General features: G+C 43.4%; 1 protein-coding gene across 1 annotated transcript; it reads left to right on the forward strand.

Moving 5' to 3' along the window:
* Nucleotides 1-2,753: 2,753 nt before the first annotated feature.
* onecut3b (one cut homeobox 3b) lies at nucleotides 2,754-13,012 on the forward strand. The gene is made up of 2 exons (XM_076098303.1): nucleotides 2,754-3,828; nucleotides 12,657-13,012. Exons 1-2 carry the CDS (start codon nucleotides 2,754-2,756, stop codon nucleotides 13,010-13,012), a joined length of 1,431 nt encoding a protein of 476 aa, XP_075954418.1.
* The last annotated feature ends 575 nt before the right edge of the window (nucleotides 13,013-13,587 follow it).

Below are 13,587 nucleotides of genomic sequence, written 5' to 3' on the forward strand. Positions count from 1 at the left end.
ACCACGATAACAGCCTTGTAGTGCAATTAAATGTGTTAAAACCAAAACGACTCTATCGGTACGTTGTGTTACTGTAACAGATAGGACGGACGACGAATAAAACACATTTCTGATGAAATAAAGAGGAAGAATGTTTTGTTTTCATTGTCATCATTGAAATAACTTCTTGCCTGGGAAGAAGCTGAAATACAGGCCCACGCGGATATCTATAACCTTATTGAAAGGAGGAGGAAGCACACGTTTTTAATGGCCTTTTGCTCAATAAGATAATAAAACAACACCGTTTTTTTTTTTATTCAACAAATATCTGCTGCTAATCATTCATGTGCTACAGGTCAACGCCTAAACACTGAAACGATCTCACAGAAATGCCTCTGTGTTTAGGAAACAACGCCGAGCGAGATTGAAGTGATCGATGATCAATATATTGAACGCGGCGATCAATTTCTGAACTTTAGGGGAAACAGCCTAACCATCGAGCTTTATGATATCCAGGAATAACAGTTGGATGGACTTTTCCGGTTTCATTTACAGGTTATGCTTGGTTTAAAAAAAGAAGGTGACCCGATGAATTCGCGATTAAAATCTGGCAAATAAAAGCAGAAAAGTGTAATTAATAAGCTTCGGCTCAGTCTTTATCTTTAAAGTTTATTTTGGCATGAAGGATAGGAGGCCCGTCGCTCAGAAAATTACATATGCTCACAGAAAGTGTGTGTGTGTGTGTGTGTGTGTGTGTGTGTGTGTGTGTGTGTGTGTGAGTGTGTGTGTTTTAATTCTAAAAAAATAAGAAACCTCATATTGAAAATTATATTTAGGTTTATTTCAGGCTTTTAAAAAGATCGAAAAAATCCTTTGGTGCCTTTTGGGGCAGAGTTCAACATCCAATGGCAAGGACCATTGTTTAATTGCCTTGTTTAAATTAATTCTAAGTATTGACTAAGTTGTAAAACCTCCTTTTCTAAAAAGCTATTTTAGCTTTATTTAGCTACTTTGGCTGACAATTGTCACGGTTGAATTAAAGGCAGGCTGCCTTTCTTTCTGTGAATATTCTGTTCTGTTAATCGTTAATGAACAAAGTCAATAATGCGAAAGAAAATAACTTTAAATATCTTTCTTTTCGATGTAATTTCTTAATTTTTCCCGTGCAGCAAACTAAATCCCTGAGAACTATTTTTAAAAAATCTATACAATTTAAAAAGAAAAAGAGACTATTTAACACAACAAATTGTCACAACTACTTCTTAAATGTCCTTAATACACACATGTAAACACACACATAGACACACACACGGAGACTCGGATAAAACAGTCAGCACCTGCATGTCAGCCGTGGCTGAAGAAGCGGATGGACCCAACATGCATCAATCCCGGCAGAGAGCACGATGCACATCTGCTCCCCGAACAGTAGAGCTTATAGACAGCTAACACACTGAAGATCTGACTGTAAAATAAATAAATGAAAACTCATATTTAATACACAATACAATACAAGAAACATAGGCTGATATTATTTTTATTATTATTATTATTATTATTATTATAACACTAATAACAATAATAATACCTTAAATAGTATTGTTTAAAAGGTATTTTTTACATTACACTACTACATTATTAGTGATCCAAACGATTGATTTAACATCACATATATTACAAGTCTATTTCTTTATGGTTATGGGTTTTATCTATAATATGAATTATATATAATTTAAAACATCTTGCCCTGTAAGGCTGAAGTCCACTTTCCTTTGGGCTATGTTTTTTTTTGGGTGTGTCATATGAAAAATATAGTTGACACAATATTATTTATGGAAAGAATTGTTCAAAGCAGATAAAAGCAAACACCGAACTTCATCTCCGGCCTTGCTGAACTTCGCATAAACCAAACCAGCGGGCTGTTCTCTCATTGGTCTGCAGCGTTGGGATCCTAACTCACTTTGTGACCTCCTTCACCCCCTCCCAACCCCCCTCTTACCGGCCTGCGCCACGTCATTAATCTCTGTCAATCAATACTTCGATCAGGTTTATCACTAAGCGCATAAATGCAAAACCATACAGTCCGTGGGAAAACAAAGTTTATCTGTAAGGAACTCCTGTATCTGGAAACTGATACTGACTGTATTTTACGCATATTCACGTCAGGCCATCACCTGTCTGATTGTCATGTGTGTACAGGTACACGCGGGCTACATGTGCGCACACGCCCATGCACAAACGTCAGTTGCTATTTTACATATTTACAACTTGTCAAAACTAAATGATATCCATAATAGTTGATATTTGTGAGTTATCCGTTGTGAGACGCTGTGATTTCACCGGACGTGTTTTCATCGCAGTGAGGAAGACTATTAAAAAGAACTCTGCTCGTACCCGCCCCGCATTTTAAATACACAGAGGCGCGCTCCCATCTCTCTGACACGCGGCTCAGCCTGCTCTTAGTGGAAGCGCTGTTGGACCAGAGATGAGATATAGCCCCGGAGAGCTCCCATCCACATGAATGCATAAAGCGCTACGGCGCCGCGGAGACGCTCGGTTCTGTACCTCCCTCGGAACATCAGAACTTATCTGCACCACACCGAATTGATCGGAGAGTTTTGATCAATGGATTGGCATTCAAACGGTTTGGTCATTTTATCTCTCCAGGAGGGCTAGGGAGCGCGTCTCTGAGCGAGCGTGAGAGACAGGAGCGAGAGGTAGAGACAGGGGGAGAGGGTGGGGAGGGTGGGACAGGGGGAACGCGTATCCTTTCAGCTATGGAGCTCACCATGGAGAACCTCCACAGCGTCTCCTCGCACTCCCATGCGGGAGACCTCATGAGCTCTCTGCACGCACGGCCGTCGCCGTCTCCCAGCTCCGCTCCCCGGAATCTGGTCTCACATGGTCCCGGTGCGCGGTCAGCCATGGTCTCCGGCATGGCCTCACTCCTGGAGGGCTCCAGCGGGGACTACCGGACAGATCCGTCAGCGCTGTCCGGACACCTGCACCCGTCCATCAGCATGTGCGATACCGGGATGAGCCTTAGCAACACGTACACCACACTGACCCCTCTGCAGCATCTACCTCCGATATCCACCGTCTCGGATAAGTTCCACCACCCGCACTCACACCACCATGCTGCCGCCCACCAACGACTCTCCGCCGGGAACGTCAGCGGCAGCTTCACGCTGATGCGGGACGACCACCGGGGGCTCGCCTCCATGGGCAATCTGTATAGTCACTACCCCAAAGAGATGTCCGTGTCCGGCATGGGCCACAGCTCGCTCTCCCCGCTGTCCAGCGGGCTGGGTTCTTTGCACAACTCCCAGCAGCCGCTGTCAGCCTACGGTCCGAGCGCACACCTCTCCACTGACGGCAAGATGCTCTCTCCGGTGTCAGGGTTCGAGTCCCACGCCTCTATGCTGTCCCGGAGTGACCAGGAGCACCTGGCTAGGAGTTTAGGGGGCCACGGCCACGGTATGATCTCCAACCTCAACGGCATGCACCACCACCCGCACAGTCACCTCCACTCACAGGCGAACGGCGCAGTGATGCTGGGGGACCGAGAGAGGCACGGTCACGGAGCCGGGCAGGCGGGATCAGGCATGCAGGGGGAAGAAATCAACACAAAGGAAGTTGCTCAGCGGATAACGGCTGAGTTAAAGCGGTACTCCATCCCTCAGGCCATATTCGCCCAGAGGATCTTGAGCCGGTCGCAGGGAACCCTCTCAGACCTGCTACGGAACCCCAAACCCTGGAGTAAGCTCAAGTCAGGCCGGGAGACCTTCAGGAGGATGTGGAAGTGGCTGCAGGAGCCCGAGTTTCAACGGATGTCTGCTCTCCGGCTGGCCGGTAAGATGGGTTTCTGTCCCTTCAGTATTATTATTTCACAATAAAACTGATCCATCTTAGAGTAACAGGCCGGCCACCTTCCGTTGTTTTTTCCCCAAACCAGGCTGTTATCAGGCACACTGAACTTGCGGAGGCCTGAAAGATTCAGCACCACGGACAGTTCAACCGATTAAAACAGAGCGCGCAGAGGCACAGCAGCTTCACCACTAAAATTAAATCTTTATTTCATAAAAGATACCTGAAACAAATATAAATTGTACATAGAAAAAGAAAAGTCAAGTTGTAGTGAATGTATAGCTGTATAAAACAAATACTTTAATGGTTTAATGGGCGTGAACATTTGCGTCCACGCTGGCTGTTGTTGACTAAATTTGCAGGCCTATATTTTTGATCGGCACATAGCAAATCGCCATTGATTCACAATAAACCTCGAAATAGTTGCCCTCCCACGACGCCTTTTTTTTCTCCCTCTCTCTGTCCGACTATTAACACACAGCGGTGGTGGGGTTACATGAGCCAACCAGTTGCGCGGGAGAAGCGGGGTGACCCCAGGTTGCCTGATCAATACGCCAGTTCCCACTCTCCTTTTTAAATGTGGCACACAGATCAATACTCGTATCGGAGCTGAAAGACGCAATAACCGCACGGTCTCTCCGGCTAGTAAAAGCTCTAAATTTAGAACATAGACAGGTATGATCGCTGGTGTGATGCAGGACAGACGCTTTTTCCAAGGCTGTCATCGTGATTTTCATTGGATTAAACAACCTGTAAAACACTGATCATACAGGACACAATTACTTTAATAATAGATGTAAAAAATAAATTAAAAAACGTTAAAAACATGGCTCCAACGCTCCAACGCTGCCCATTTATGATCCCCAGATCTATTTCAAGGAAACCAAAAGGTAAAACTGCTCTGATGAAATATTGATTGCAGCTTGGATGGGAAGTGCTAACAGGGACCAGTACAGAGAAGAACATACAGAGTTTCTGATCTTGAATAACACAAAGGGTGATACAATTAATGAGAATTCTGCCCTGTTTTGCCTGTGAATAGCACCATGTGATCATAACTCAGAAGAGTAGTGTCCTTATCAGAGTAAAATGAATCACAGTTATACCGTTGATATCCCTCTTTTCCTTGTAATCCATCACAGTTTATGGACAACAACATTAGATTCAGCGGAATCCCTGCAGTGGCTTTACATAAGTGATAAATAGGGTGCCTATAAAAAAGTATTCACTCTTAGTAGCCCGGTTTTTATGTTGTAAAACGTTGAATCAGAGGGGTTTTAATGTGAGACGGTGAGATGGATAGATGGATAGATGGATAGATAGATGGATAGATGAGGATTAGTAGCTGAGGCTGTGAGTGTCATTAATAGTGTAGCTCTGTCCTCTCCATGTTTGCCTGGCTTTGCACATAGGAGATCAATAAGGCCGTTTCCCCTTTCCAACCCCCTCCTCTCCCACTCTCTGGTGCTTTCTCTCTCTCTCTCTCTCTCTCTCTCTCTCTCTCTCTCTCTCTGCAGCATATGGCAATAATATCACTAATCTTTCACTGGTTAACGTGGCAACAGGCAGGCAGGTTGTTTGGCTTCAGGAGATCGGCGCCACAGAACAAAACAAAACAAAACAAAAATCATTGCCTGGAGAACGAGGATGAATGAGAGCTGTTTCATAAAGTCCAACAATGCACAGAGCCATTTTCCACTGTCTCTGCTCTCTCACCAGACCCATCTTTGAATGCCCATCAAACTTGCTTGTGGCATGAAAGATTAATATCAGCCTGTTGTTTCTCATATTTCGGAAGAATCCGAATGGACTAAATTGGATGTACAAAACTTCATTCAGCCCGACTTAAGAGCAAAAGCGAGAAAAGCAAAACTGACATGTGGAAAAAGAGCAGGGAGATGCCATTGATTGAGTGAGGGTAGGCAGGTTTGGTCTTTGTGTGAACAGCCAGATAGAGGCAGGATAGTGAAAGGATCAATACCAACCTTAATAATTGATAAGTATAAGGGAGACGAAGGGGAGAGGGGAAGAAAGAGAGAAGCAGAGAGCGGTGGTGTTAGAGCTTGTAACCGCATCTTAGGTAAGCAAAGTAAAATCTGTGGTTAACAGCTGAGGACCACACACCCTAAACACCACGGCACAGAGCATGTAAGTGGTTTTGAAGTATTCTGTTTACACCCCAAAACATCCTGCGAAATACCGACAGCACTGATCTGACATCAACAAGCATGGTGTAGACTGCCAGTGCTGAAAAAAAAAGAAGAAAAATCACATTTATGAGGCTGGAAAACGAAGCCTCTCTGACAATTGGAAACAAAACAACTGCAATATTTGCAGTGAAATGAGGGCAGGGAGGCTGGTATTTGAACACAAACATAAAAGGTTCAGAGCTTAAGAGCATATTACAGTAGACAAAGAGCATCAGAGCGTCCAGTTGCCCATCGAGTCGTAGTAATGAGTGCTTTCTGCTCATGTCAGCGAATCCTCAAAGCAATCCAAGGTTGTGATGTCATTTGATTTTAAAGGTTGCAATGCTTTATGGGGTTTGTAATGCGCCTTTATGGAGGCATGCAAGCACATTTCACCCAGTGTGTGTGTGTGTGTGTGTGTGTGTGTGCAAGCGCGTGTGTGTCTGTGTGAGTGCTTCCACATGTGTGTGTGTGTGTGACTGGTTTATAGAGTGTGTCTGCACTATACATTGTTCAGGCTTATCTGACTCACTCTGAATCGGTATTGATTTCCTCTCCTCTGCTCTCTTCGGCTCTCTCATTTTCTCTCTCTCTCTCCCCCTCGCTCGCTGCCTTCCTCCTTCCTCCCCCTTCTTTCTCTTTTCTGTACAAGCATCAGCAGAGCAAGATCAGTTGCCTTCCACCCTTATTACATGTCTGCTCCCTGGTCATCTCTCTCTCTCTGTAACAGACAGAACTCACGTTGGCACACTGGAGTCAAATATTTTCACACTCCGTATAAATGAGAGTGAATGTGTGTGGACATGGGAAAACATTCAAATATAGCACAGTATAATGTAGAAATGCAAATTACAAAACTATATTTGAAATGACCTTTCACGACATAGATATTAGTGGCAGTTATGACCAAACCCCCATTATGATCAATCATGTCTCATTTTTTTTAACTTCACCAAACTATATGATCGTGCTAGGATGCAGTGCTGCAACACTTGTTAAAAAATGAATGTGAGACATCAATTTTTAAACTAAATGTTGAAGCCCTGCATATCATCATGATTACATCCCTCCACTTTGCCTGCTATTGAGTATAAAGGTCTCGTGATAAATATGAATAAATAATAATGACACACATATAAGCAGTCAAACAACACGTCTGTTCATGCATCTCCATATCCAAGCTCTTCATTTGTAGTAATTTAGTCATTTGGAGCACAGTCTTACTTTGGTAAACCTTCACTAATTGCCTCGTGCCAGTTTGGAAAAGGCCTCATAATCTCACACAGCAGCAGATTGGTGTTAAAGGAGCTGATTATTCTGATTAGTCAGGATTCAATTCGTCTTTAAACTTTTCAACATCAACTTTATTTACTTAAGTAAATTAATCATACAGAAACGTGTTTCAACATTATACTCTCTGTAGCTGTGAGAGAGAGAGTGTGTGTGTGTGTGTGTTTATAAATGAGGTAAATCTGAGCAGAGAATCGTTCTAGCGAGACCTTATAGTTCCAGTTACATATTTTCCCATTTAGACATTATCATTTATTCAAATGTCCGGCAGTAGAAACTGACACAGACTGAATTGTTACTATTAAGTTAGTCCTCAGTTCAACTTCAGTACGATGATACCCGTTTAAAAAAAAAAGATTAACTGTCTAACAATGTTGTTTAGTGAAAAAAAAAAAAGGTTTTCATTATAGTCTACAACTTCTCACACTATTAATAGTCATTTAGACAATAGCAGGTCGCACGTATGGTATTTCAGGCAAAAGACCGTTCCGGTTCTGATCAAATAAAAGCTTAAACGGTAAAACACATGCTCATAATAAAATGTATTAAATAAAAAAAAAATTCCGGACAATTAAAACAGTTAAAGAGACCGTGTGTGTGGCTTCACTGAAAGCATCATCACTAATATAACATGTAACAACCGTCTAATAAACGTTTATGTTCTTCTATATTTCTCAACGCCGCAGACATTTCTCTTAACTTTTCCCTCAGTGGCTCGTTTTTTTCTCATTGGCATCGCGAACTCGTTTTATTTTCTTAATAAGCAGCAAATGTTTGACAGAAGCTGTGCTCTCTGGATTCAATCGGGCAATTTATTCTGAGACGTTTTGAAGAAGCTAAATAAAGTAAACCGCTTGGTTAGGGGAACAGGGAGAGGCATTAAACACGGTTTATAGACTACAAGCCAATATCTGGTAGGTTGTAAAGCGGCCGATCTCTTGTCTCAACAGGACAACACAAGCTTTACATTGACAAATAAACGAAAGCTTTCAAATACGCCAATCCTAATCAATTGAGAGTATTTTTTCTTTAAGGACGGGTTGGTTTGGTTTCCCCGCTGCTGTGCGTGTTAATGCCGGTGGGGTTGATGGCGTTTTACTTTCCCAGCAATGAATAGGCCTATAATATGATCAATACAATCAATAACCGTACATCTGAGAGGTGTGACAGAGAGTGATTGACGCCAAACTGTTTCTCGCCTGCAGTAGTCCGTCCAGGGCGGGAGAGGGCCCGTCTCAGCGGACACAAAGCCCGATCTCATCCGTCCGTCCAGGCGTCGACTAGCAGCAGCACGGTGCGGTTAGTTCACCGTCTGCCCCCCTCATGCCCCATCTGCCCACACACACACACACACACACACACACACACACACACACACACACACACACACACACACACACACACACACACACATACACACGCACACAATGTTTGTAAGTAGAGAAACATAACATAATGCACCAGCTATGCTCTAATTGATTTTTATTTATATTAGTGGTTCTCTGCCTTTTGAGGATTACCCAGATATCAAACCTGCTTTGTCATTTCACCACGTCCCAGGCTGTAGATAGATAGATGGCCTTTTAAATGTGACTCACACCCACTTATTGGTTTTCATCTCTTTTTAAGCTGCCATCTAATCTCATGTTGCTCCTGCACATTTAACATTTTAAAAACACAGCAGGCAGAGTGACTTCACAGAGAGTCCTGTTGTTAGGAGTCTGAAGTCAGTGTTATTCAGTAACACGTGTGATCTAATGTGTTTGATAATGACTGTCTGATGAAGGAGGACATCTAGTCCCCCCCTTCACTCAAAAATGTCTTGTGCACTTGAGCTTCACTGTGCAGAATGATGCATGTGCAGAGTTCGACACTTTTCTCCTTCATCTGCTGAAGGGGGAAAGTTTGTCTGTGTTCACCTGAGCCAATCGTGGGTCAATATGCAATTTATACAAGTGTGTCGTGGACACTTGAAGCCTCCAGTCTGCCTAAAGTTAGAATGGACTTTTCAGTGAAGACAACTTGTGTCTGGTAATTAAACCTTTGAAATGAAAACAATTATGCATGTTCATAGATTCTGGGTTTTGCTGTGAAGGAGCGGATGTCATTTTGTACTTTTATTGTGGATTGAACATATCTGCCACAGTATTTTTTTATGTCTTAAAAACACGTCTGGAAGGGGATCTTTAAAGAAATAGACAGAATATGATAGATTGTTGTCCAATCCAGTGTTTTTTGTGAGCTATAGTCCACTCTTAGCTGTAGCTGTCACCCGCGCTATCACATGTACTGTAACAAAGGCTAACCAACAAAAGTCAACCATTGTCCACTGCTCTTCCCATCTCCAATAGTGCACAGTCTTATAGACAGTGGACAGTGGAAGGCAAAGTAACAGCAGCCACTTAAGTGATAAGTGGAGCAGATCTTAAAGGTGATTTAATCTTTGGATCAGCAAGAGGTTGAGATTAAGCAAAGTACTTTTAGCATCATTGACACCAGGACATATGAAAGAGACGACACAAGCGAGTGCCACTTGAGACTGCTGAGCGTCACCACTTGTCTCTTCAGAAAAGCCCATTTGGTAATGAGGCAACTAAAGATAGCCTACAACGCTGAGGTTCTCGTCTCAAGAGAGGTGGTTTTAATGAGCAGCTCCCTCTTTACCTTCCCTGTGGTCCTATCCATTGCCGTGGAAGGGGATGTTTAGGGGTCTCATTTGAAATGGATCTATTGATTATCTGAAATATGTATTGAACAGGCCCAGGCCTCGTGTTATAGCTCCTTGGTTTCACTTGGTTTAGGATGTGTCGCTCTGCAAGCCTCAGAGTTGCACAGTTGCATTTCAGCTGATGGAGGAGAACCAGAGTGGTGTTGGCATTGTAAAATGGCCGGTAGCACAAGTTGTTCGAAAACAGGCATTACATATTAAATTATCACTATATTAGCACTAGCATTCAGTCATTACATTAGGGAGTATTGAGTTTGGTTTGAGACAGCACTTAGAGAGCCGCGAGGAGATTCTGGCATGGCTGGGCCTGAACCAATTGAATAAACGTTCCATGGAATGGTTCTGAAGTGAGGATCAATCAATATGGGGGCTATCAATCTGAGGGCAAATTAAAACAATTGAGAAAAACAACAAGAAGGAAACAGTTGAAGAAGTCCAGGAGGTATCAGTGGAGGCTCTAATGTGGGGACAAACATCTACTGCTCAGGAAAACATCTTAATTATGCTTTGCTTGCAGTAACAAAGCCTGAACAATGGCAATTCAAACATGCACGCTCACACACAGGCATGCATACACATGTGCACATTCATATTGATCCCCCCCCCCCAGTCAAATCTGTTTACTGCTGTTGTCTAAACCTGCTGTAAAGTCATCAATCATTTGCATACATCACCTCCACACTGCAGCCAGCCTTTCTCCCCCTCACTGCCTCCTTTTATACCCTCACCCTTTCCTATTTTTCTCCCTTCCTCTCCCACACGTGCACAAACACCCCAAGTCTGGGATGACTATAATTCCTCACTTTGTTTCTTTCTTTCACGCAAGCCTGCAGACCACATCTCGTGCACGCCAACACACTTTTATTAAAAATATATATAAGTGACGTAGCCTATTATGAGGGACATTCCATTGTCCTCTCTCGGACTGGATGACTGCCTCTTTTCCGCCACATCTCCTTTGTTCTTCCACAGATAAACAATTTCTTCTCCATCTGTCTGTCACACAAAGCGCGCTCCCCAATGCGAGGCAGGGTACGCGCAACACACACGCACACACACAAACACACACCTCGGTCTCGCGGATCGATGGGGATCGATCGGGTGGGGAAGGGAGCCCTGATTACTGGACCACGTGTTCAGGAGAAAACCGCGGAAAATCGATCATTGCAGCTTTTTAGGGCAACAGAACAGAACAGACTCCCTTCAGTCTCCACAGCTACACAGCCGGGTCTACTGACGGTGCATCCAGGCACGGCACTCCGCTTCTTTGTCAGCATTTCACATCACGCTCCTCCAGTTTCAACGAGACACAGGCCCACAATGTAAACCAGGCTATTTATGTAATATAACCTCTTTTTTCTTTAGATAACTGTATCATAAGACCAAGAGAATAAAATGAAACCACATGTTCCCACATAACAAATGAACTCGTCCCACATTTAACCACTGTAGCCTAAACTTTATAGGACCCAATGGTGTTTTGCATGTGGTACACTCACTGTACAACCCACTTTAAATTACTGATGATCATTTCCAAGCCTTCTGTAGTTTTTAGATTGATTTCCTATCCTCCAGGCGGCCGCTGCTTCCAGCTGATTTCACTGCACTTTAAAAAATCAACTGGTAGAGATTTGAAATGCTTCACATAGGGAATCCATTCCGATGAACAATTAAGTCTCATTAATATTTGTTTAAAAAAATATTATTTACTTTATATATTTTAATTTACGTTCTACAGCAGATGTTAGCAGGGAGCATTAAAAAAAACACTATATCCTTGTCCAGCATGGATAGTTGGACATCTGGAAGTTGATACTCAGCTGCTGGAAAGTATACATTCACAATATAAATATAAACAAGCATACATGTTCGTAGTTCCCTCTGTGCAAAAATAATAATACTGTTTAACAACTGCGTTTTCAAAATGTTTGAAAGTAGACTACTGATTGACTTCGACAAGAACATTAAGACAACTTAGCTGTCAAGCAAGACTCAGATATCCTCAACTGGATTGTCATTCCACAATGAAATAAAAGGAAAGCAAAGACTGCTTGAAGGTAATAAATCAATCTAAAAACTCTTAGTGTACTTTGGCAATTAGCAATAATATAACATATACAACAGTTTAAAGGCTGAAACTTGCAAAAGCTACAGTAATGGCCACTAAAAGATCCCAAGGGTGGTCCGGTACTCCAGTTGGAAGGATATCACAGTTTACAGAATATGAAAATCAGTTTTAATTGGTCTTTTTCCCTCACAAGCGGCGACTCACTGACTCATTGCTTTCCTTTCTGCCTTTTCCACTTTTCCATTCTCTCTTTTGTGGCCAGCTTACCCTCCTGTTACCCTCCCCATGTTACATGTTATTTTGCTATGTGTTAATTATGCTGAATACAATTATTCAGCATTTCCTTTTAAGTCATAATTAGGTGTCTAAGGCATCCCACCTCATATTGTAGCCATATGTTGCATTATTTGTTCGTTTCCACACAAGTATGTGTTTTGTAATCAGTAAATGTAAAGGACTAGTTCGAGTATTTTGATGGAAATGAAACTCCTTCCTTTTGTTCCCTCCTTTCCTCGGTCCCTTCCCTTCCCCTCTCCAGCATGTAAACGCAAGGAGGAGGACCGAGGACGGGATCGCAACCAGGTGCCAAAGAAGCAGCGACTGGTCTTCACCGACCTGCAGCGTCGCACCTTGGTAGCCATCTTCAGAGAGAACCGCCGCCCCTCCAAGGAGATGCAGATCACCATCTCCCAGCAGCTGGGCCTGGAGCTCTCCACCGTCTCTAACTTCTTCATGAACGCACGCCGCCGCTGTACGGACCGCTGGGACACGGAGGAGCACACTCACGGGGTGCACGGCCACGTGCACACTCCTCACGGAAACAGCAGCAACAACAACAACAACTCACCGATCCAACCCGGTACCTCCTCTGCCGCCACTTTCTCTACAGCCTGATGGTGGCAGGACGGATGGTTGAACAGATACATGGAGGACGGAGGGCTGCAGGGTGTGTAGCTTCAGACCGATCATCTGATTCATCTGCTCAGAGTGCTCATGACTTGAGCAGATGAATCAGATCTTCTCTACGATCCATGTGTTTTCTTTTAATCTGAATGTTACTCATGGGGGTTAACATGCATTTCAAATTGTGTTTTTTCTTCTTCTTCAAACCAAAGATCCAGCAGCTTTGAGATAGTTGCCCTCAAACAACCGCACATGGCTCTTAGTGAACCCGCCTATAAACCAAAGAAAATCAATCTACACTAAACTCTATGTGGGTCTGTGTTAAAGCCTTGAAAAGGGAAGGTTTTGCTTTAGGAACCTCTGCTGGTTGTGAGGATGTAAACACACCAAATAATCACTCATGACAGGGAGCGGATAGCTGTAAGGGCAGGAAACCTCGAGCAGCCACGCGTCGGGTCTTCTGCTGGGCCGTGATCAACCGATCCTCGTTTCAGTTACTGAGGCTGATTGAGAGGCGCGTTTGTGTGTCAAGTGTGTGTGAAACGCTCCCGACAGGTCCTTTGACC

This window comes from Anarhichas minor, unplaced genomic scaffold, assembly GCF_050575085.1.
Source record: "Anarhichas minor isolate MPS153535 unplaced genomic scaffold, ASM5057508v1 ptg000024l, whole genome shotgun sequence".
Taxonomy (NCBI): Eukaryota; Metazoa; Chordata; class Actinopteri; order Perciformes; family Anarhichadidae; genus Anarhichas; species Anarhichas minor.